Source organism: Cotesia typhae, unplaced genomic scaffold, assembly GCF_013202065.1.
Source record: "Cotesia typhae breed Kobodo isofemale line unplaced genomic scaffold, CoteBio_Ctyphae contig_5, whole genome shotgun sequence".
In the NCBI taxonomy this organism is placed as follows: Eukaryota; Metazoa; Arthropoda; class Insecta; order Hymenoptera; family Braconidae; genus Cotesia; species Cotesia typhae.
In genome coordinates this window covers 10,164,955-10,190,480 of record NW_027423757.1, presented here as the reverse complement: position 1 = coordinate 10,190,480, position 25,526 = coordinate 10,164,955, and the positions used below count along the sequence as shown (strand labels likewise).

Below are 25,526 nucleotides of genomic sequence, written 5' to 3'. Positions count from 1 at the left end.
CTTCTATTTCAGCCCACATAAATTTTTTACACATCAGTTGAGTCAAGGCTTTATTCGTTCGAAGGGAGTTATTGTCTAATTTTCAATTGATTATTAATTGGTTAAATTGGACCAATTTTTGTCTATTGTTAAAAAATTACAGAAATTACAATTGCCTTCTACAATACATTAAAAAAAATTAAAATTAAAATAATTTCAGACCTTTTAATCCAAAATTAAACGAACTATCTCTTATCTTTTCCTCTTTTTCTAAAATTTTTTCAATTCAAAAACTTAAAAAGACTTTATCAAAAAAGCGCCTCATTAAAAAAAACTTTATAATCATAAAAGCATCGCGATAATCATCAAGTCATCTCGAAAGTGTTATGCTCTTTACTCGAATCCATTCTAAAAAATTTCAAAAGACTGTTCGTGAAACAAAAAAGTACCATGTCTCATGTTTGTAAAATTAAGTTTTTTTCGAGTACAGTACCGTGCAGTATACTCTACTACAGAGGAATAGTATAGAGTCTTAACCCATCCACGTTTCTTTTATCCATCGACTTCTTCATTTCTGGCCTTATTTGTCATCGTGCAGTGGACTTTAGCTCCAACTTCTGGTTGGGTCTCAGATCGTCTTCTCCAAATAAAACACTAGTTGCTATTATACACTATACGTTGACAATGACTACAAGACGAGTAGCACGAGACAAGAACTAAATAAAAAAGCGTCTCACGTGCGGGATTTCTGTCCTTATCCATCGCTATTTATTTTCAGCTAGTTTATTTAGTTCCTCTTTTTCATTTATCCAACATACCACTGTCTAGACACTGCTATTGGTGATGCGACAAACGATCGACAGTCTGCTACATACTACATACTGACATATTACATACGTTCCTTTAAATATATTCCTCTATCTCCATATGTAATGTGTAATATATAATAAGTCGTATATAATTCCACTATCTCATCTATTCCCCTCTTGTACATAAAACACTCTTTTATTTCATTAAATAAAACCCAAGGCCACGTCATCGACCGATCGATCTTTTACCGATGATTAATTTTATTCGCTGTACTACACAGTAGATAAAACATCAAACACATTCATTACCGCTAATAAATCATCATACATTGTAAAGCTAAATAATTAGAGACGACAGCTTAGAAGATTCATAATCCGCAAATTCTAATCCTTTATTCGTATGAATATCTAACGTATAATAACAGTAACAATAAGTGATTTATTGTCTCGTTGGTTTTATTTCCCATTGTGAGTACTACAAATAACCGACTGTAGATACCTGACCTGAGGATATGTTGTATTACAACAACAGAACATTATGTAGGCCAACGAGACTCTACTCATGGATTCAATGTTTTGTTTGTGAAACTCCAGATCGCCCACATTCAGATTTCTACCAGTTTAGACTCTTATTTTTTTCAGACTAATCAACTTATCATCGTGCAAAAATAATTATAAGATTTATTGACTAAATTTAATGTCAACTGGTAAAAAATTTTTTGACATGGCTTAATGTATTCTGATATGATTAAATTAAACCATCTAAGGTTTGAAATAATCGTTTTTGCTTTTAGGTAATTTTTTAATCAAATTTAGTGTTACAAATATCCAACAGAGGGCTTTGGGTCGTAAAATCCCCTCTTTACAAGAGATTTAATAAATCATAAATTCAGTTTAAATGATATTATTCTGAATTGCTCTATAGCTTTTGGTTAAACATATTGACCGAATAAACATGACTATTCCAAGTTGGGGGGTGACAAACTCAAACATATTTTAACCATAAATTACTATTAATTTTTAGCGAAAAGTATTATTCCAGACCACCAGGTTTCCAAGGGATTTATTTCTCCCCTATTTTCTCTGAAATTGATGTGTGTACTTATGCTTTCATCAATACAGTAATCCCAGGACACACGTCTGCTCGCACGTGACTCAATAGAAGTTTACTATTACATTTACGGTTACATTACCTCTAAGAATGGACGAGAACGGCAAAGTTTAATATCATTACCTTGATACTGCCTACTCCTCGGAGGATAATGATGAAAAATAAAGGACGAAGGATAGAAGATAGAGGCGCTGATGGGTAACCACAAGTCCGTTAGCTTTGGACTTCATTCCCGGTACTTGATGTTTACCGCAACTCCCAATTTAAACAGCTCGCCGTTATTTGTACAACTATCGCGTCGAAGTTCTAAGCCCCATTTAATCGCTTCTCTATTTTTATTCTATTCATAGGGAAAAAAAAAACATAATCTGAAAAAAATTCGAACAATGAATGGAACATTGAAAATTCTAGATGACCGGCAATATAAAAATAATGATTAGAACAATAAAAACAAAGACCAACGCGAATCCCTTTATGAAAATATTTAATCGTGTGCGGTCAAGAGGCGTGGGAAAGAGGAACGAGACGGCTTTTATTTTCCATTGAAGTGTATTGAAGTATATATGTCGCTTAGTCGCGACTACTCTTTTATTTGCTCGCGACTACTCTTTTAAGTCCCATGAAGTCGCTTCACTCTTTCTTCTCTTATTGCTCTCAAGTTGGACCGCGAGAAGCGAAACGCCCGAGGCCTGTTTTTCCAGACATGGCCAGACGTGTCCAACAGTTTCTTGTTAAGCCACAGCCATTAGACACAATTGTAACGGTAACGATCTTTATACGTGAGCACGCGGTTATATTACTGTTATCGATTAATTCTGCCTTCTATTTACTTTATTTTTCTTTCTATTTCCTTTTTATCGCTTTCTGCGATATACTCCAGATTTTATATCCTATTATTTTTTGGTATTAACTTTTCCAAATCCAATTATAGAAATCTTCTACATCTAAAGCTTAAATTATAAAGTCTAGTTTTGAACTTCCCGCCTTTTTCGAAATTACTCGCTGCGCCGCCACCCGGCGGGATATCACAGTAAAAAAAATGGTCGAGTTTAATTTATGACCACTCCAAGCTACTGGTTTTGGCAGTTAAAGGCTCATTATAAAAAAACTAATAAAGATACGACTGTAAGTTTCTAAGGAAGTATAATTTTCATCATCCTGAAGCCTTAGAAAAAAAATTGGGTCGGTTCATTAATTCTATCGAGAGATATCGCGTCTAAATGACAGCTAACGGGTCCTTCTGACATTTATTGACTTTTAATTTTTTTTTAATCAGTTTTTTAAAGATCATAAAAGCTAGGAACTTGATTTGATACAAAAAATTCTAAAATAAATGTTTAATTACAAGCAATTAATGTAAAGTAAAACATACAATATTTATTTAAATAAAAATAATTTAAATATTATCCATACAAAAAAATTTATGGGACATATGCGTGAGTATAAAACCCGACGATAAAATTATATGTGGAATATAAAAGTTTATGGTCAATTTGGTGTGAATATGATATAATGAAATATTTACGTCTAGTATTGTTTGAAATTTCGTTTCATTTTTTTTTTCTTATTATATTATAAGTTTTCATTATTTCTTTAGGAGCTTCACCGTCTTCTTTTCTCGAAAGCGTTAATACAAATACGAAGACATGTATTAACTCTATAAATTTAAATGGCAATGTGCAGCTCTAGTAACGCCTGGGCTTCCTGTATTTTAAAATTTCCTCAGCCCGAATGCTCATCGAGTTCAGTTGGTGTGCAAGCAGCGCACATCGTTAAACTTTTATTACCTAATCTCAGAGCACACTTATATTTATTACTCTATATACTTATACCCATTACTTTAAATAATATTCTCCACTTTCGACTTTCCTTCTCGAATCCATACTTCACTCTCGGCTGGTCTTTAATTTCTATACTAAAATCGGGCTTATCATATCACACTATTACTAGCCGTGTAATAGTTGAATTTAAGATACCAGATACGATCCGGTTGATTTTAATCGATCATGCTCTGGACCGTGAAGCCGGACCCACTTCCGGTCAATAAGGGATCGGTCGATTCTCCACGGCTGTTTTATAGTATAATACTTGTATACAAATGGATAAAGAACGATCAATCGTCTTTTAGTTTTAATTGTGTTCGGTGGGAATAAAAAAAAAAATTTTTTTTTAAGAATAGAAAGAATAAGTATAATTAAAAATTTTTTATAAAATTAATTACAAACATAAAAAAAAATTTTTTCAAGTTTTATATCAAAACTTTTCTGATAAATGATAAAATTTTTCAGTAAAAAAATAAATTCCCGACTGATAACGACTGATAAAAATTATCTTGTTCGCAAAATAAATGCTGCGCTTACCATTATCCACGCCTTTGTTTGTTTTCAAAATAAACTCACCTCAAAATCAGATGGGCTTGAAAGGCGGAGAGAAAGTTGAATAAAATAATATAAAGAAAAGAAAGATACTACTTTCGAATTCGCGATGAGTATGAGTATGAGTGCGAGTGTAGCGTTTAGTTTTTATTACACATAACATCACGGTTATAATGCGTCTGACCAGTGAGTTGCAGTAGGATGAATAGATTAACCGGTTAAACGCAAAAGCAGCGTTTTTGTTATTGTTGATGTTGATGTTCTTTTTGTTGTATCTTTATGTATTTGTGCCAATTATCCGCGTCACCGCGCGACTATATTAAGGCACAGCAGCTGCATTGTACTTTCACGGGTTTGATAAATATCTTTATTAACTTTTTTCCTCATTCGGATTTGGGTACCCCGGTGAACTTTTGTTTTTTACTTTCTGACATACATTTATTTTAGTAATTCAATTTAGTCAACAAGCGTGTAGAAGATCCTCCTTAATTGTTCCTTGTAAATTAATCACCAAGCATTGTTTAAGCTTGTCTTGAGCTTTAAGTTGAGGTTAAGTTTCGTAAGAACGGTGTTTATGTCTGTGGCTGAGCATGTAAGTAAAGGGCTGACGTGGGTAAACTTGACAACAATGTAATGGGGGAGTAAGTGCATATTATGCAGAACGCGTTCAGTTTAGTTGAATTATGGTTATTGTTCGAGAGTTTTTTGTTTGTACTAACAAAAAATCAATTCTTGAGTAGAAAAACGAATTTTCTTGCCTCAAAAAAATATTTATGAAGACAATAATTTTCTTTTTGAACAATAAAATACTTATTTTGTTTGTAGAGATAATTTTTTAGTTTTAAAAAAAACTTTTATTCACACCAAAACTATTTTAATTTCTTTGTTTATTTTTTTTTAATCGCTAATTGTCTGTAATAAGAACGATTTAATTTAAATATTAAATCGGCCTCTTAATCTTTCTACCACCATCAATTGAAACTCTCAAAAACTTTCAATTATCTTCAATATTAACAAAATTTAAATATTTTTTATAGAACTTTTTTCTAGTAATTATAAATGTTTTCCCGGAAAATTTTCTATTTGAATGATTAAAAAATAAAAGTAAAAGATATTCAATAAAGTTTGTCAATTTAAAAGTCAAGTAAAATGCAAATTCAGTAAAAAATATCGATAAAAATATATAATCTTGGCTTACCGCAGAGCAGAACGAACGAGGTCATGTGCTTCTATTCTCTAGGTACTTTTGAGTGCACTCGACTTGAGTTTCAAAGTAAGGGTGTTGCCAGGACTCGCAGTCTGCACTGCCCTTTCATCTCGAGATACTTAAAGCCCCCTTTACTACCTACTAGTGACTATAAAGCTGTAGAGTTTTATAAAAGCTCAACCAGCTACGGATAACTGGGCCAACATTTGTTTGGATGTATGTGCAACCCGAGCTTAATCATCAGCATTAATTTATTTATTATAATTATAACTCAAGTCCTTGATAACGTAATCTTTGGATTAGTTAGATACATTTAGCATTTAAGCTCATTAGCATTTAATTTTAGCATTCCATATTACAATAATCAACTTAAATTTAACAGTAAAGCCAGGCATAATATAATATTTTCGAGTTTTCAACCTCACTATTTATTTTTACACAAATGTTTATGGTGGTAATTTTATTACGCTTTAAAAAATAAAACACCCCAGAATTTTCCGCGTTATTAAATTCTTTAAACGTGTGTGCATAACTTATTAACGGTGTGAGGAATTAAATTATATACTTTATCTTCTGTCCCGAGTACGAGTACTCAAGTGATAATTACAAAAATGCTTAGCAATAGCATTAAATAAAACTGAGAAAATGATAAAATACAATAATAGCTGAGTTCAGTGACGTCAAAGACAAATTACAGTTTTGTATTTGTGTTGCGGTTTAAACGCTAATTATAATATCACTCGGTGTGGCGACGTCAAAGCACCTGATAAACTGAAATCACATTGTATACAAATGAGCAACGAGCAATGAAGAATAAAGAATTAAAAATGAAATCTTAAGCCATCATCTCGAGAGACATAAAAGACTATTTAACTTAAAAATAAGCGCGGCCTAAGAAAGGCATTAAATAAAAATATATTATTTATATCACGTAAATTCAACTTTGCATTGCTAATAATTTAACCTTCACTGCATTTGCCATTACATCTAGCAAGTTGAGGCTCAAGTATCACTTATGAATTTTTAATGCCCTACCGCATTAACTACGCCTAGTATTTATTATATTTTACTTTTATTGCTACTTAAATTTCCATTATGATTGTGGTAATAGTAATAGTAATAAATAATATGATGTAAATTCATGTTTATATTTTTTTTTGTTGAACAAACTGCCGATAAACAGAAATAAAAGGGAAACTTTGAACTCAGTATAGCAAAGCCTCGATATTATGTAAATAAATCATAAAACAACTCCATACCTGAACTACTAGTACATATATTGTAAAATAGAGGTTAACTCGTTGCGAAACTCGCATCCTAAATTGTGGGAGAATGGAGATGATGTATGCACTCGTTTACTCGAGCAAGCACCGCGATAAATGCCCTTTCCCTTTATACTTGTACCCTGGAGTATAAAGTGATCGCAACATGGGCAATACAAGCGTACTTGTTCGTGTATAGGAGTGGATTGCCCAATAACTCGATGTTTTTCCACCATTTCAACGTCTGGCTCGACAATTACCATTTACTCTACTGTAAATTCAGTATCTAGTATTTGATATCTCATGTTTTTCCAGAGCCAGTGTAATGAAAAACCAACAAAGGATTATTCGATCCTATGGTTCGACAATCGGGATAATACGTGCTTCAATCGTGTGATATTTGATAACGCGCTGCTAATTGAGAAGTCGATAGTTATAAAATTCTTTTTTATCGACACTTGAATTTTCTCTTTGGCTGTTTCAATTTTTTTTTTTATTAAAATATTAATCAGACCGTTAGAACGATTTGTTTTTTTAATTCCAACACTACAAGAAGCGACATAAATAAAAATTTTTATCTTTATATTTTTGGCCAATTAAAATTGACAAATGCTCTATTTTGAAAATCTTCGTTTTGATAATAAATTACACAAAAAGTATATCAAATTTTTTACAAAAAAATTTTTTATACGAATAGGAATAAAAAAAATTTAGTTGTCTATTTTTACCCTGCTTCAGTTCTCAACCAATCTTAAGCTGATGGAAAAAATCATATTATAGTGAGAAAAAATTTTATCTTCATGAGATGCCTAAAACAACATAAACATGTTTGTCTACTAAAGAGCCCTCTTATTAGCAGACATTTTGTATTCCGACACCACAAAAACGAAAGGGAATCCTAGATTTAATGTTTTGATTCAGTGACATACCCCAAATGTATTATTCCGAGTCCTTCAAACGAAGGTAAAGACGCCTAACAACAAATTAATCGTATCCTATCGTGAAATAACAGTATTAAAAAAAACAGCATATATAATCAGATAACGCTAACAACAAAGCGACAGCTGAAAATAAATTAGCGAGTTGTTTTTGCCTCGTCTATTACGACAGAGGAGAGTATCCACAAACACCTGCTCTTCAATTAAGGATTCTACAGGCAATTAATTTTCCATGAAAGGGCCGGGCTTACCATACTCACTCCTCTCGCGTCATCTCGCCGCTCCTCTACACATACACATGACCATGTATACATCATTATACATGTATACATGTTTACATATACATATTACAGAATACAGAAGCGATTCTCACGAGATCTAAGCCTTGAATATGGCACAGTACACACGCGATCGAATTATCTCGTCCATTAAATTGGTCCTCGGAGACTCAATACTCCACACTACTCTAATTTGAATATTGTGAAAAATATAAACAAAACCACTATACATTTCTAATTAATTTCCTGACCTTGCCCTCGGCCTTTCTCCAATCTGCATCTTTATTACTCTCATCATTATACACACACATCTCCGGTAATTAATAGGCTTATTTTTTTTTTGACACCCTTCATTAATATTACCATCAGATATAATGTATGTTTTACAAACGTGATATGTTATGACATTTTTTTTTTTTGATTGACGCCTTGTTTAGTCTAAAAATATATGCGACGAGCTGAAAAAATAAAGCTCGCTTCTATATATATACAAAATATGATAATAATAAAATAAGGGAGTACATAAAAAAATAACAACAAGGCATAAGACGATTTCCATAAGTTTTCAATCGAATATCAAAGATCGTAACTGCACAAGTAAAAATATAAAATGAGTTTGTTGATCCATCTGTCTCGGTATTACTTACAACAAACCTAAGATCTCAACCGAGTCAACTTCATACGGTTTTGTTTAACGTTTCAATGCAGAATAAAACCTATATATATGTATATATTTATTCCACATTCTCGGGTTATCTGTTTGTGTTCGGTTATTATTCTTTCTCGATGTTTTCGTACTTTATTTCTATAAATGTTTCCGAGTTGAGAAGACCAGAGAGCAGAGAGTAGAGTTTAAATGTGCATACAACAGTATCTTTCTATTCGCTTTGTTTTCTATTTGACTAAGCAAATTCAACATGGAACAATACAAAGGGGTGTAGGATTTCTGTTCGATGACGGACCGATTTAACCTGTACTGAGTTAATTTACGGAAGAATAAATACACAGTGGCGATTCGGTGCCGATGCGTTTTCGTTTTTATGATGGATATATATGTTTCAGCGCCCACGTGCTCGCGTGGGTGATCAACAGGGCTTCATTCTTATTTCTTATGCTTCTATTGTATTACATTTCACGTTTAACATTTTACACTGCATTGTATTATATTATATCCTACTGTATTATTTATACATGAATAGTAACAGTAATATGATTCAAAATATTAATCTCGTGAGAAAATTTTTTTATAAAGCCTAAAATTAAAATTGGCCTTATTGGAACGTATATGGCGATTATTAAAACAATCTGATATGGCCATATATGTCCTGGTATGAAAATGATTTAGACAAAGACATATTAGGTCATACATGACCTTATCAAAAAATTTTGTTGGGATCTTTATACTGTCGCGGAAAAATTTTTTTCGTTAAAATAAAAATAATTTTGATGACGATGTGAGTTTGATATTAATAAAAATAATAAATCCTGAAATTGCTGAGTAAAGGAGAGTAAAGTAAGCGATAAGTGAAAAAAGTAAGTCTGATATTGGAAAAAGCGACACATTCCTGGAATATTCGTACGAGAAGGCACTATGGAAGTACATTGAAGAGTAGAGTTAAGTTAAATTTGAATAAATTGACCTTATAGAGAGATGGACGACCATGAGATCCAGTCAACGGTGGAATCGATTCTCGGACCCGGGGTAAAGGTCGTCGACTGTGAGAAAAAGTCCACTGTGCAGGAAGAAGAAGTACTGCTGATAAACGGCGTACCCATAGCACTTGAGGGTCCCGATGGCATAGCAATACGCGAGGCAATGCTAACCGGTCAGATACCGCCTTGTGATCTGCTCAATCAGATCCTTGTTAGGGCTGGAATTTTGAGGTAGCAAAAATAATCTATTTGCTTTCAGCGATTCGCGTTTATTTATTCATTTTTTTTAATGGGCCTTGGATAATTTTTATTTAAATAAACTGTTGATATTGTATTACTGATTTTGCATCAAGAATTTTTTAAATTATATTTGAATAAATTCTTTATCAGCAAAAAATTTGTTTAACCGAAATATTGAAGTTATTGGACTCTTCAATTTTTTTTTTAGCGAATTAATTATTGTAAAAAATATTTTTAGAGAATATTGAAAATATGTCGATAACATTTTTTCATGATAAAAAATTTTGAATTGTAAAAGATTGATTTAAAATTCCATTAAAATAAGTAATACAACAACAAAAAATATTTTCACAGTTCAAACTTTCATTTCACGGGTAAACAATAATTATTCACAAATAAATTTAGCATATTATCCTATAAATACGTATAAAAAATTAGCATAAAAAATACAAAAATTATCTTCTATTCCGTTATTTATTGCCTTAAACAGTTTATTTTTCGGGTAGTACAAATATTTGTCAAAAAAAAATGAAAACCTAATAAAAGTAAAGCTTAAAAAAATTTATGTGTGAATCGGGATTATATTTCCTACCTCATGAATGATAAAAGGTAAAAGGTATAAATAATTTACAAGGGCTCCGGTAAGATTGGAGACGTCGTTGAGTGTAAAGTCAAGCGTGGTGACAAAGGAGGAGGTGACAGTAGCACGAGCGGGCAAGGTTGTGGACGAACGGAGTCGTGAGACCAAGGATAACAACTACTACACATCCTCTACAAGTGAAATCTGGGAGCCAGTCGGAATAATTCATCGCCCGAGCAAGAATATTAAGCCATTCGACAGCTCCGATGATTCCAGACCAAACTCCAACGCGAGCTCAGATCAGGGCTACACCACCAACAACAGCAGCACCAACGTCCTCAGAGAGCGCGGAGGTGCTGCCGTCGGGTGTCCGATCTGCGAGGACAATGATCCTGATTGTGCGCACCGCTGCCTCGGCGGACTCGCTGGACTCGGATCCAAGGTACCTGGAGTGCAAACTACTACTTCTGCGGTAAGACAAACTTCAACACTATCACCCACTCTAATATTTTATCCATCTTCCATTTTTTATCCGACAATTTCCTTCAGCTACTCCCGTGTCTTATAATCTAATTGCCGGTAATTAGGGCACGGTTAAAGCCTTTCTGTACGTCACAGTGTTCCACACGTTCACCAGAGCGCGAACTTTAGCTCATTCGCTATTTATACACGCATAAATGTACCTACATATGTATAAGAATATAGGTAAGAGGGACTTCGCTATGTATTTATGTTTATGTTTATATTTAATTTTATTACTGCATTTTACAGCTTCGAATTTACATTTCTCGCTATTTTTAGCCTGTAATTATACCATTTACTATTTTAGATTTTGCACTTTTTCTCTCTATTAATTCATTTGGAATTATAATTAAAATTACATTAAGGGAAATTATGAAAACTCGGTAACCTGTGAAAAAAAATGCATCTTTAAATGACTTAATTTTATGCCGATGGAAATGAAAAATGTCTTGATGAATTCGAATTTAGTTTGTTTACATTAGAACCACATGTCAATATTTACACGGGTGCTTGTTTTACTACCAACAATTTCTGTCGATAGTTGGCGTACTCTCATTGCGAGGACACGATTTCGTTTTATTGATTTCTCTTACCTGTTATTCCTTTTTTTTCTTTTTTGTGAAATTTATCGACTGTATGTTTAGCTTCGTGCCTACATTACCGACAATTTACTTAGTGGGGTGATGATAAGCCAACATTCTACTGTACTAACTGAAAGTAATGTAGGTGATTGTCAATTTCACAATTGTTGGTACAGTAAAACACTGAATGGTTGAACGTGAGTACTACTTTGGTCGATAAAAAAGATAATTTAGGATATTGCAGGTTTGCAAAAGACTCTTAGGGTAAATTTCATATTCGTAGGTAAAAAAATAATAAATCACGTTTTTGAGGTAATGGGCTTGATAATTAAGTGAAAAATAGTTTATTGAGAACTAAAATCGCTGGAAAAAAAATTTATGCAGACAAAAAAAAATGTTTATGCATAGGACTCTCAGACAGATATCTAGGTGACATATAGAGCAATATGCGGAGTCATCTTTCGGAAAGACGTGTGAAGACATACTGGCAGATCGGGAATTTCAAAGTGCCAGGAACTCGACAGCAAGCGACGTGATCGGACTGAGACGTGCTTCGTCATTCTGAAATTCGAAATTCGAGCCTCACATAAACCGAGACCGTGAGTCCGTATGTTACAACCTACTAGACACTGACGTGTCCCTACACCTTATCCGCTTCCCAGACTCCTCGAGCTTCTTCATAAAATTTATCGCTCGGCAACACATCTTTCACTGGCAGCCTTCAACACTGTCGTCATCCCTTTTCTATTTTCCGGATCTAGGCTAGAGCGAACCGCAATTTTTCTTCCATGAATTTTAAAAATCCGAGTTTGCCTTCAATTCGTTATCGCCATAAATATTTAATTTTATTTTCGCTAGAAGCTCAATATTTGATTCATTTCGCAAATAATTAAAAGCAAACAAATAATAGATTCGTGCAAACATTCCCTACTATACTCAAATCAATAAGATAAACACAAACAAACATTATAAAATAAATTACTTTGTCGCTTGACTATTTTCAGATGACAGTTAGTTTTAATTTCTGCTAACGAGGGTTTATCTCTACTTTTCGGTTTTAAGAAGTGAGAAGACGAAACGGTCGATAAATTCAATTAAATTTGGCTACTATGAACAACTGATTGGATCAAATGAGATAAAATTAAGAAAAATCGCGTCAGACTGATACCACTAAACTTCATTTCATGGACTTGGTCTTCATCTTTATCTTCACTTTATTTTTTCCGCCCTTTTTTCTTTTTTCTTAAACTAACTGCAACGGTATATTCGCGAATTTTTTCCCGCTTTTTCCTTTTCTGTCTCTTATTTTAGAACGAGGTGATAAAAACTGTTTACTGCTTGCAGTTATTAAACTTTTTAACCTCCTCCATACGCGGTTAAACGAAACATAAATTTACAAAAATGATACCTGAAAAACACGCGTAAAATTCACACCTTGAAACTAAAAATAATTGACAAAGCATTTGCAAAAAATTATGAAATTTTATAAATATTTGGCTTTTATTTTTCTATGAATTGATAATTCAATATTTTGTTTCAATTTTACACAACTTACCTAATTTCGACAAACCCTAACTAAAAAAACTAAAAATGCATTAAAATAATGTTTATTACCATACACTCAAGCAGAATATCACGGCGTCTAGTTTATGAATCTATTTATAAAATCAATTGCGCATTGGAGGGCAAGAGCTCAAGAGCCTTAACTCGAGTAGACTAGTAACATTCTCCGTTATTCCATTGCACTGATTACACGAGTATTGCGTTGTTAATTAACAGGATTTTTAAAGCTGATTAGTTGATAAAAGCAGTGGCCGTTTCGATAAAGAATTTAGATCGATTGTTTAGGTGACATAGTTATAGTTACAGTTACGATATCGAGTATTGGTTAGTCACATATGTATACGTATAGAAGCCATTGTCCAATCATCCGTCTGTGGTATTGCCAGAGCATCCTACTGCGTTATATATTGGCATTGCAAATTTTCGTTAAAATCCGCACGCATATCGACGAGCCCCAACTGACAGACAGCCCAGCGACGATCATCTAGGATTGCCGTGTCCTCGACAAATCGTCATCCAGTAACATTTCACGGTGGGTCTACTGGTCTGTTGTCGTTACATTTCCAAGCTATAATCGAAACTGCAACGTATTGAGAGGAATAGAGATAGACTGAGAGGGTAAGAGAATCTCTGATATAGTTAGTCCTCAATTCATACTCGGGGTTGATTGTCCGTGATATTTATATATACAGATATTACTGTATGTTATATATGCTTTTGGAGGCTCATCTCCATCAGTAGACTCGGACAATCAAATTTCATCGGTTCACATATAATACCAGTAAATTTGATTAAACTAATACGCGAAACAAGTGTTGTGGCACGTGTTGTATTTGTTTGGATGATATTAATGAACCGTCTTGTGGTTTTATTGACAGTTGTGTAATATAAATATTTATACAATCGGGGGAAAATATTAGGTTATTTATAAACTTTAGAACCGTAACATACGAAATGGGACAAGAAAATGAGACAGAGGAATTACCTACAGCTTATGGTGTTATGATTGCTGTCATCACCGGGTTGCTTGGTTACGTTTTGTGGGTGAGTTTTTAGTGCTTTTTTTTGTACGCAATAAAAAGTTAAATTTTTAAACTATTAAAATTTAAACAATAAAAATTGTTATTTTATCAATGATAATAATAATTATAATTTTATAAAAATATTTTTGTTTCAAATGGATTCAACATCATCAGTAATTTTTTTATATTTTCCAACTCAACTATTATGAAAGTAAAATGTGAAATGTAAACTTTCCTTTTTTTGACCTCGGCTCGAGAGCATAAACTACTTGAAGTACACATAGACAAGACACATTTACGATTACATACCCATGTGCTTTAGTTGGTTCTATTTTTGTCAGGCATTTTAAAGTTGAGACTTGAGACACTGAATAACCAACCAAAGTAAACTGAGACGTCTGGCGTTTTAGCCGGCGCAATGTTTTAAAAAATTGAAAGCTTTTTTACTGCCGATTGAAAACCGAGGAGATTAGCATTAATGACCGCGCGCTACGCTTTTTCGAAACCGTTAAATGGTTTGAGTGTTCATTAACTTTTACTGCGGAAACTATAATAGTGTAGTACATCGGCGGTCGTGGTAAGAAGCACCTCCAATGAGTAATATTCAAATTTAGTTACAGCAAATTGCGAGGGAATCCAATTGAGAGATTATACACTTAAAGTTGATAGGCTACGACGAATGGAATAGGAATAGGAGCATAGGATACGAGCAGATTGAATTAATTTTGAGATTGAGATAAGATATGATGAAACTGGAGACAGTTCCGGTGACTTATACGGTGAATTCGGATTTTAGGGTAGGGATGATTTCGAATTAGTAAACTCTATACTCTATATTATAGAGCTTTACTCAAATTTCATTTATATACTAATAACAATAATAAATTCAAAAAAAATATGTTTAAAATAATTAAAAAAAAATAAATAAATAAAATAAAAACTCACAATCAGTTTATTGTCAAAATTACCATCATATGAATTGTAAAAACTACAATACTAATCGTTGATGCTACCAATAAACTCTTTTCGGACAGGTGTTAAAATTATTAACAACCAATCCAGTATTTTTGAACTAATATTTTCCGTAACACGTAGAGTAATGTAATAATTTGGTCGGATGTTGGAGCCTTCCTCTGTATCTGGATTTAATTGGTGTGTGAAGGATGCCGTGGTCGGTGCTCATCACGCCGCCATCACGAAACTTGTATACCTCCAATTAAATTCTCCAATCAGCAGAGAAACGTGGGATTTAAATCTCGTTTTAACGCTCAAATATCATCGTTATTTATTTATTTTTTCCCTCGTTTAATCGGGAATCCATTTCGATCAATAATTTCGTGCATAAACCAATTAATTCTCGTCACGAATTAACACTATACAATTAGTATATACGTATATCTCAAGTAATTGGATTGGGTTTGCTATAAAATTATTAGATTGAATGTGCGAACGCAGTATGAATGTTTACTTACTGATATGATGAGTGTTCAACATGATCCGAGAACTAGCGAGAAACTTATTACGATAGAATTATTTATTTCACACTAATAAACTGAATCCGTTGAATATTAACCAGATTTTATTACCAAATGATTTATTTTCTTGATAAATGATTTATCCAAAAACTGTTTTAATTGTTTTTTAAACTAGAATTTCTGAATTTTCTTTTTTTTAATTATAAATTACTAAAAAAAATTTACATGTAAAAATTTGAACAAACTAAAAATAGTAGATGGAAAGAAAATGTTTTTTTGCAATTGAAAATATCTTTTAAGGAATCATATTTCAAATATTGAACATCCTTATAAAAATACACTATGAGAAAGTTTTGCAGTAAAAATATTTGAAGTTGGTCCCGAAATTTTTATACAATTTGTCAACAACCCAGATAAATCATGATCCAGGAGTAGTTTTTCTGATTTGTCAATAGAGAGATAAATTTGAAATCTTAAAATTTTGTTCGTTGGAATAGTGAAAGGAAGCTAAGGTATCTCGGAAAAAAGAGATCGTGCTCTGAAGCTCTGGGTACGGAATAGGTTGGAGTAATATCAAGAGGAATGTCACGACGGGGTAGAGGTTCCAACCAGGCGTCCTAGGTCTTAAGTTTACGAGCGAGTGGTGCGAGATCCAATAGATGAGATTACGGTTTTGCGCTTGAACTCCAACACCACCCAGCACTTATTCTCTTATTTTTCTACCTCTTCTGCTCGCTACACAATTCACGGCTCTAGTTTACGAGCCAACTTGGCTTCTAAGGAGAACAAAAGAACCTAAATAAAGCCAGCAAGATGAATAAAAATCTGTAGAACGTGGAACAAGATATTCCTGGTCTATTACGCTCGATTTTTGATCTTCTACGAGTTATTTTGGGGAATGTAAATATGAAAAATCAACTAAGAATTTTATTATTATTATTCATAGCAATAATTATTTATTTATTTAAGATTGATTGATAGTTTAACATCAAAACTCGTCGTCAAAACTCAAATTATCGTAGACGAGGTTCTCCATGACGTCTAACTGGTACCTTAACTGACTTATCTGTCGTAAAATTTTACTGCCAATGTTACAGTTACACTCGTTCGGTGAATCCGACTCTAGATCTTCTTCTTCGCTGCTGTCATGGCATTTCGTTTTGGTCCGTCTTCCGTTCTTGATTTAATTCAATTATTTTATTCAATTAGCAAAGTTATTACTTGAATCAATTTAATAATGAGGTTGAAGGATTTCTGATGGAAAATTTTGAATGCTTATCATTTACGTCAGAAGGAAAATGGCCATCAAAGTTATTATTACTGATATGGATTTAATAAGAAGTTGGGTAATGAATTTTGAAAGCTTTGGGAAAATATAAGCTTCTGAGATTGAAATTATTGGAATTAAGACATTAATATTTAATTTAAAAGTTAAAACTTTTGAATTTAATAACTTCATTCCATTAACTTCAATAATTAATTTTATACTTCATAAATAGAATCCAACTTCTCGAGCTTCAATATATATTCACAAAGTTTAAATACAGTAAAACTTTGTTACTTTGAAAACCTTTATAATATAATTAATTTTTCCGTTTGCCTTCTCTATAACTTAGGCAAAGAATTTAAGAATTGACCTCTAATAATAATAATCAATAAAAATGTTGAACCAAAATTTTTCAAGACAAAAACTCGAAAAATACTCACGTCTTTGACTGCATTGGTATCAAAAGTAACAGAAGACTGGGACAATGCACTCCTTGGTACAACCACCTGAACCATTTGCTTCAAGCCTTGTTTCTTCTTTGCATCGTTCATGGGTCGTCTTTTTCTAAACCCTCCTCGCCTTCTTCCCATCTTGTTTCTCCCCTTTTGCTAAAATTTAACACGATACCCAAGCTCCTTATTAATCACTATAATAACTATCAAACTAAGACCTACTTTCATCCACGGGACCCTGGCATTCGTATTCCTGTTGACATTAGCATTAAGTTGTCCATTGAAGACATCAGTTTCTTCAGTAATAGCCTGAGCTGCAAACCCCGGAAAATCATTTCTATTTTCAAAATAACGTCTTCCATCGCTGTCAAGACTCTTTTCGCTTTGGGCGGAATTTAACAAAGGTGACGGCATTGGCTGAACATCCACCGCCTCTTCCAGGCAATAAACTGAAAAATAAAAAACATAAAATATGAACAATATTCTCGTTATAGTAAAGGGAATTTATTTAATCATCAATGATAAATCAACACTCACCATCTATTTGGGAAATAAATAGAAGTTCACTGAACAATAACAGTTGCAGAATCGAAATCATTCGGATCCGTATTTTCAAACAATAGTTGAGTGAAATTCAAAACCGCATTCAATACCAAGTAAAATGGTTAATTTTGTTCATATATCCAAAATCCAGAGATCCTAACAGCGTTTGGCGTTCAGAGTCAACATAAATGAATTTTATCTTGCACTATCAACCATTACCATTAACCATCAATTGTCGAATGCCAACTGCCGACTCAATCAATATTTTATGCCCATATTTATAAAATAACACAACTGAGTTGTGATTTCCATATAAAACTTTAAATTACAAACAGTAACCACAATCACATATAGGTGTAAATTTGTGAAAACATTTTCGTGCATGTTGTTATTGAATTTTTTAACGCTCCAAGTTTCGCATCAAGCGCTATTATCACAATCTGCTGTACTCTGGTTATGAAAGCCGTGGATAAATACATTTGTACGGTTGTTTTATTTAAACAAGGGGACTGTTTAATTGCAAGATATATCCGATGATAGTTGGGCTGCATTCGGATCGGACAAATCTTTTTTCGCTCCTCCTTCCCCGCCTCTTACTCCTCATTCTTTGTTATTAAAACACTATTCACCTATTATTTCTTTCATTATTTTTGAGTTTGTTTTTTATTAATAATTGGATTGAGTAACTGGGTACCCCGGTGATCAAATCGATATTACGCGTGGCTGGTACAGAAGCATTGTGTATTAAATAGAATTGATGAAAAGGGTTTCAGTCGATAGAAAAATCGAGATGAGTGAAGGGTAAATATAAATATAAATATATTAATTAAATAAAATTAATTAATTGATAATATAATGTAATTATTGGCAGATAAATAAATATAGAGTGTAGAAGTAAATAATGAGTAGTCGATATGTCGGTATAAAATAATTCATTGAACGGTGAATTGAAAATGTGTAATGTAGTTAATTTAATTAACATTAATGAGATGCTGGAATGGTCTGGATTTTAATTATCGTGGTGAAGTTATTTTTAATGAGTTTATTATTAATATGTTAGTTCACTCAGTGGGATTGCTGATCCCGTTGTCATTTTTACATAGTTAAATTTAAATTATTGTAATTAGTACATTCGAGTGCCCATAAAATCGTTTGAAAACTGACGATAGGTGCTATACGGGTGATGGAAATGGGAAAGAGAGGTATGTCCCCTTTCACAGAGAACTCCAGTTCAATTGGGTACCCACATTTACACCTACTGGAGCTTTCCAAACTCAAACTTTTGTTGGTATTCCCATTAAAAGTTTCATTGAACAGACTGGAACCTTCATGGTATGGCCTTACGCCATTCTACTCACCAAATTGCAAATTTACCGGCAGTTTTATCGTCGGACAACGGTTCTCTCTCCCCAGGATTTCACTTGTTTAGTTAATACTTTTTTAAAAAAAAAGAACAAAGAAGTTAACGGACTTTCCGGCTGGCAATTATGGTAAATTTTAAGCTTAATTATTGCTAATTTGATTGAGAGATAAAAAATTAGTTGGTCAATAATGAATTTTTTTAATTAATTACGGTATAATAAATTCAATAAATTATACAAAAGTCAATCAACAATAGTGTGAGTGTAAATTTTTGACACAAGTCTAATTTTTCTTGCGAAGTGATGCCACTGTTCCTTTGTAATTTCACCATTCAATTGTTTTTTACTGGTGTAAAACGATGCGATAAAGTTCCACGCGCTAACGAGTCCCACTGTCACAACCAATTTCATTTAAACTCCATAAAAAAATTTTATTTTCTACCTCAATAATTTAAATAGAAAAAATAATAAAAGAAAAAAATAAATTAAATTAAAATGCTCTACCAGGAATAATGTAAATCCGTAATTTCAATTCAAATTCTTCATTAATTCTCCAAATAATCCGTTGTCACTTTGTAAAACAGTTTCAAAAATTAATTTTCCATTTATGTGAATGTCGAAGTAAGTGATAACAATAATAATAATTAAAAAAAAAAAAAAAGGGTGTTAATTCATCAGCAACAACAATAATACTGGATCAAACATTTCTTTGTCTTTGTGAATTTATTACAGCAATTAAAAAGCAAAAACGAGAATCGATCTCGTATCATATCATTCCGATGCAATTTTCAACATTTCAAAGTACTTGCTATGAATTCTCATTGTACTGAATGAGAAGAACATTACTTTGATCTTTCATATGTCCTCGTTCTTTAAGCCGCCTGAATTTTTTTTTTTATTGCTTCATAAGTAAAAATCGATCGAGTGATTCGTGCTGAAATAAAGCGCCCTACTTAACAAGTAACAATAATTATTATTATTACGATAAGTTTTTATAATTTACCTCAGTGTTTTAATGGCTCGTGAAAAGTAAGAGCAATAAACACTCGATTAATTTCCGTCACAACTACAAGTGTTGATAACAGTCGAATTGAAGTTTTTAATGGTGCGATAGGCATGTTACTTTAAAAAGACAGTAATTACTCGATAAATAATTGACTGTTAAATACCAGCTTATTGATTCTAACGCTATTTAATAATAAATTATTATTTATTGTTTGATTAAAAGTTTTTGCATTACAAGAATTAATCGAGGTGAGATTAGGCTTAGAAGCATTTACGCTCATTGATCAGAATAATTTGGTTTAATTGGATGATAGAAATCGAACGATAAATTTAATTTATACCAGTCCAGCTCAACGAGTAGCTATCAGATTTAATACTGTTTGTATTTTGGATTATGATTCTTTGCAAATCAATTTTTAGTTAGTAAAAAAGTTTATTTAATAACGGGAGATAATGAATATTAATTGACTCTGTTAAAATTTTATTTAAACGCTAGGCAGACTTTTATGTTTTATAAACAGTACAATTTTAGATTTTATTTATTTATTTTTGTGATAGGCACAGATGAATAAATAAAATAAACATATCAAAATTTATTCTGTTATTTTATTATCACAATTTATTTTTAGATGAAAAATGAATATGGAAGTGTATGAATAAATAGCGAAAGAAATTTTTTTTTAAGTTTATACTTTTATTTTTGAATAAATAAAAACTTAAAATTATTTTTTTTTTTTCAATAAATATGAAGATTAGTATTTTTGACTTTTTAGATTAAACAATAATTTTAATTACATTTGTAAGCAAATATTAAATTTAAATTATCGTAAAGACAAAGTCGAAAAATATTCATACATTTTAAATTTAAATATAGAGTCCATTAAATGAAGTAAAATATTTAACTTGATATTTTATCTTCAATGTCGAAATAACTACTATGATATGAACAAAAACTAATTTTCCATTTTTGGGGAAAAACTTCACTTGACCCGTGAAATTAAACCGAGATATTAATCTCTTCAAGCTACTCTTGCTTTATGAATATAATAATTATTTAAACGCGAAGAAATAAATAAATAAAATAGAGTTAAATTTCAAGTTTTATCAGCAATCGCTTTATCGTCTAAAGTAAACAAAAAGTTTAACATTTTCCTCATTTCTTTGATAGGCAATCTCATTTTATGTGCAATCTGTTCTGTTTGAAGTTGTTTTTTATGATATTTGATTTACGGAACTTAAAAAAGCAATTTCTCTACACGATAGAAAAAAAAATGTTATGCTTAATTTACTTTTTTGTAATCACTAAAAAAAAAAAAAAAAAAAAACGTAAATACACTAAAAGTATATTTACTTATAGTCGAAAGTCTGGATTTTATAGAGCTTACCGACTGACGTAATTATACGGCCAGTCGGAAACTATTTAAATGTTTAAATTCCGATTCTGATAAGAGTTTAAGTAATAATACTAACAGTTATTGCGATGCTTCGACTTATAAAATACGCTGATAAAACGTGACCGGGTCGTATGGATTATTGGTAAAGTCGAAACGATTTTATTCTTTTTCCGTATTTACTAAATAAATCATTTATTTTTACTGATAGAAAATATTTTCAATTTTTGAGGCTATTCACAAACTTTAAAAAATTAAAATTGAATAAAAAAAAAAATAAAAGCTACTGATGAAAAACGAATTTTGAAGTGCCATAAATCCGTAAGACGAAATAAAAAAATTTTCATTAACAATTTTGGGTATGACAACCAAAAAAAAAAAAGATTTTTTATTGTGTGCTTATCACAAGCCTTTCCCAACTGCTTTAATATCCTATTTGAGCTTTTCCACGTACGTCGAAAAAAAGCAAGATAGTAGGAAAAAAGCTGAGTAGAGTAGAGTATATGTGTGAGTCAAAAATACGAGCGATATTGCGATGCTCAAAGAAAATAGAAAATGTAGCAGCGGTACTTGCAGCAGTAGTAGATCTGCTGGATACCAAATAGAAAGAGTCATGCGCTTCAGCTCTACGCTCTATATACTATGTACTATGCGCTATACAGCGCAGCTGTATATACCGTCAGCGGTCACAGTTAGAGGCTAAGACCTGGATTACGGCTGCTCTGAATAGGAAATTAAGTATTTGCTCTCTGTAACATCAAAATGTCTGGGGATTAACGAACCGCATTAGCGTGAATCTTTTAAGCTTTCTTCATATCCTTTATGAACAAATATTTTCTGTTCATAAAAACTTATATTTTTATTATTATTATTATTATAACTATTTTTCACCTTTGATTCACAAAAAACCAAAGACATGTTTATTCAACCTAGCATTACGGAGTTCTAGTCTGATTACTTTATTAAAACGTTTTTTTAATTTATTAACCCTACTTATTATTCAACAGCTTTTTTCATTCACATTTTTTAGTAAATAGTAACACTTTTTTATTTTATACTATTTTTAAAAAAATTTTTTTTAAACGTCTAGCATTAAAAAACGAAAACGACTATTATCGTATGTTTTTTTTTCTTAATAGAATATCAATCCAAAACTTGTTATATATTAAATTTCACGAGTTAAATCATTAATTTATTATTATATTCTTATTTATAAAAATTTTTAATCAGTAAGTCAAACATTTTATTTATTACACTCAAATATTTAAATATCTAACCACCATTTAATTAATTATCATTATCACCCTCATTATTATCTCGATTCTCATTTTCGCAATTTTCCAGCTTGCTGACTTTCGCGTTTCCCACTTCCCCGATAATTATTTTGGTATTCATTAAATGAATATTTTCCAATGAACTTGTCAGAGTCTTCTTTTCCTTCTCTTTATCTCTATTCTCTTCATGAGCAACTTTATTTTTTCCCCAGGGTGTTAAATCGTTTGGAATAATTCCAAGTGGTTGTCTTAAATTACCAGGCAATTCTAGAGACCAAAAACTCGGGCCGATAAAGAAAATCGGCATTAGCGGCCTTGTTTTCTTTAATTTATTATCGGTAATTGCTCGATTAGCATTTCCCATCTTCACGTCTTTCTTAAAGTTATCAAAATCAAAATCGAGTGTTTTGTGCGTCAGCACTTTACCGATTGCAGAGTCAGTAAACTCGGGAGAAGATAATCCAGATCCAGAATCAGAATTATTAGCAGAAATCGGTCGAATGTGATTGGATAATATTTCCCGGAGGAATGTTGACGGCGGGGAGGTTACGCTCATGCCCCACCGATCGCTTGAAAAATTATTCCCCGGCTCCAATAACTTGTTATCCTCGACCTCGGCTCCCACCTCCACCTCCATTGCCTCACTCCTGGGCTCCTGTAGGTTCCCTTCATCCCACCGATTTATTTTCGGGATTTTATTTTTTTTTGCTCCTGTCGTTCCTGAGCCGGGACGAGCTTGGGTTTCTTTGAATTTATTTTCGTCTTTATCATCGGCCCTCGATACCGCGGCTAAAAAACCTGCCGGGGGATTTTTCATACTCATGCCCCACCGACCACTTTGCTCCTTCAACTCAATTCTTTCATCTCGGGTTAACCCGGTGGCTTGAGAAGCTCCTGACTTGGAAGAAGAATTATAGAATTTTTCAAAGTCAAATTTCGTACCGAAACTTCGTCGGCTTCCTTCACCCTCTGTTGGTTTATAGCGAGAAGAAAAATCTATTTCCGATAAATTCACCTCTGATTTTACACCTGATTCATCTTTGGACTCGTCAGTGGTGTCTTCGATATTTTTTTCATCGGTTGTTTGCCATTTTTTTAATTGTTTCTGCGTTAGTTCTTTCATTTCTTTTTCCCATGCTTCGTGTTCTTTATCCGGTTCGTTGATTTGGATTTTTATTTCTTTTTCCCATACTGGTGGAGGCCTAAAAGATCAAAAATATAAAATTTATTTAGTCTGTTTTTTTTTTTATAATTTTATTTATTAAAAAAAAATTAAAAATCTTACTTAGTACCCTCACTCTCTTCCAAGGGCTTCAAAGTGTGATTCTTCAGCCAATCCAAGTGATTTTTGAATTTTGAGTTTGCTAAATTTCGCCTCAACTGTCTCGACTCGACAAATTCTAAAACAGAATAATTAATTTAACTAAACTAAAGATGAAAATTATCTGGACCGTGAATAATTCTTCGCCGTCTAATTGAATAAATATTTGAGAGAGTTTAATTGTTAAGAAGGTTCTTCCCAGTAGAGTCTTTTACAGCTGTGCAAACGAGTTTTTATTAAGCGAATCGTAATCTCTCGAAAGAGCGGTACGTGAGGACACGACTCAGGGGAATAAGAAAATTTAACGTCAGACCCAAGTGAAAAGTGAATAGCAAAGGGCAATCAATCGTTCCAATATATCAATCACTCGTAAATGTCTTCAAATATTAGCATTCATGAAAATTTATATTCTAAAAATAAAAGTAACTAAATACATCGATAGAAATCAATTAGAATTTTATTGCTGTCAAATTGTAACAGTAAAGTAACCTTTTATTTTTCATTTATCAATTTTATTGAATTTGTTCTATTCAGTGAAGTGCTATCGAGCTATTTAATTGCCGCTAACAATAAAAGCTTTGTAATCAGGTACAGTATCTCACTTCTACACCCAAGCCAGTCGAGCTCACTTTAGTTTGTTATCCACTTTTATAATTTTAAACTCTTCGTCTCTTGGTAAAACGAAATTCTCGTACATTGTAGTGTTTCACACTTGACAACCTTTTCGCAATTGCTAACGTGTCGTAATTTTACGTTCACACGTTTTTACCACTTGATTTATTTTTATTACCTCCCTGTTTCATCCTAAAGTCTTTTTTTTGTATAACAAAATTTTTTATTAAAAAAAACTTGTTCAGTTCCATTAAAAAACATTTCTTTTTCATTTTTACTTAATTCAATCTTTTTTAATCATTGAAAATTTTCAACAAAATAAAAAATAAGCATAAAAAACACCTTTAACTTCTTTAGACTTTAAATATACAAAGAAAATAGTATTGTATACCGCGGAATCAATATCATGGAGCTTAACGTCAATGTCTTACTTCTTACTGTTATATATCAGGAATTGTAAAAAGTCGACCCAGTTTCAGCTCAAAATAAAAAAAAAATATTTTATTTCGATAGACGGCTTAATTTAAAAAAAAAAATATTATTAATACTTGACTTTGTTCCATTAAGAGTGTTTATAAATTAATACATAAATAAAGTTAAATACATATAAATAATTTTATTCTGCTCGCAAAATCTACTTCCGTGCTGCTGTATGCTATTAAATTTTTTGTGTCGTTAATAATAAAAGAGCGTTAATATTTCAGA

The 25,526-nt window shown here is 32.1% G+C and overlaps 2 protein-coding genes across 2 annotated transcripts in view; one reads left to right on the top strand and one right to left on the bottom strand.

The window, feature by feature from the left end:
* Positions 1–25,526, top strand: part of LOC141530406 (uncharacterized) — a 177,253-nt gene that overhangs the window by 53,431 nt on the left and 98,296 nt on the right. The gene's annotated exons all lie outside the window — the stretch shown is intronic.
* On the bottom strand, positions 16,584–18,336 carry LOC141531494 (uncharacterized). The gene is made up of 4 exons (XM_074249343.1): positions 17,852–18,336; positions 17,537–17,763; positions 17,303–17,470; positions 16,584–16,772 (listed from the first exon to the last, which is right to left on the bottom strand). The coding sequence occupies exons 1-4, from the start codon at positions 17,910–17,912 to the stop codon at positions 16,584–16,586; spliced, it is 645 nt and encodes a 214-aa protein (XP_074105444.1). The 5' UTR covers positions 17,913–18,336.

What these genes read in the sequence shown, in the direction of transcription:
- LOC141531494 (XM_074249343.1), bottom strand. Translation starts at nt 17,912, where the DNA reads ATGATTTCGATTCTGCAACTGTTATTGTTCAGTGAACTTCTATTTATT. An exon ending in ATTTATTTCCCAAATAGATG is followed by an intron (nt 17,764 to 17,851) that starts GTGAGTGTTGAT and finishes TTTATTTTTCAG; the next exon opens with TTTATTGCCTGGAAGAGGCG. An exon ending in ATACCAATGCAGTCAAAGAC is followed by an intron (nt 16,773 to 17,302) that starts GTGAGTATTTTT and finishes AATTAAATCAAG; the next exon opens with AACGGAAGACGGACCAAAAC.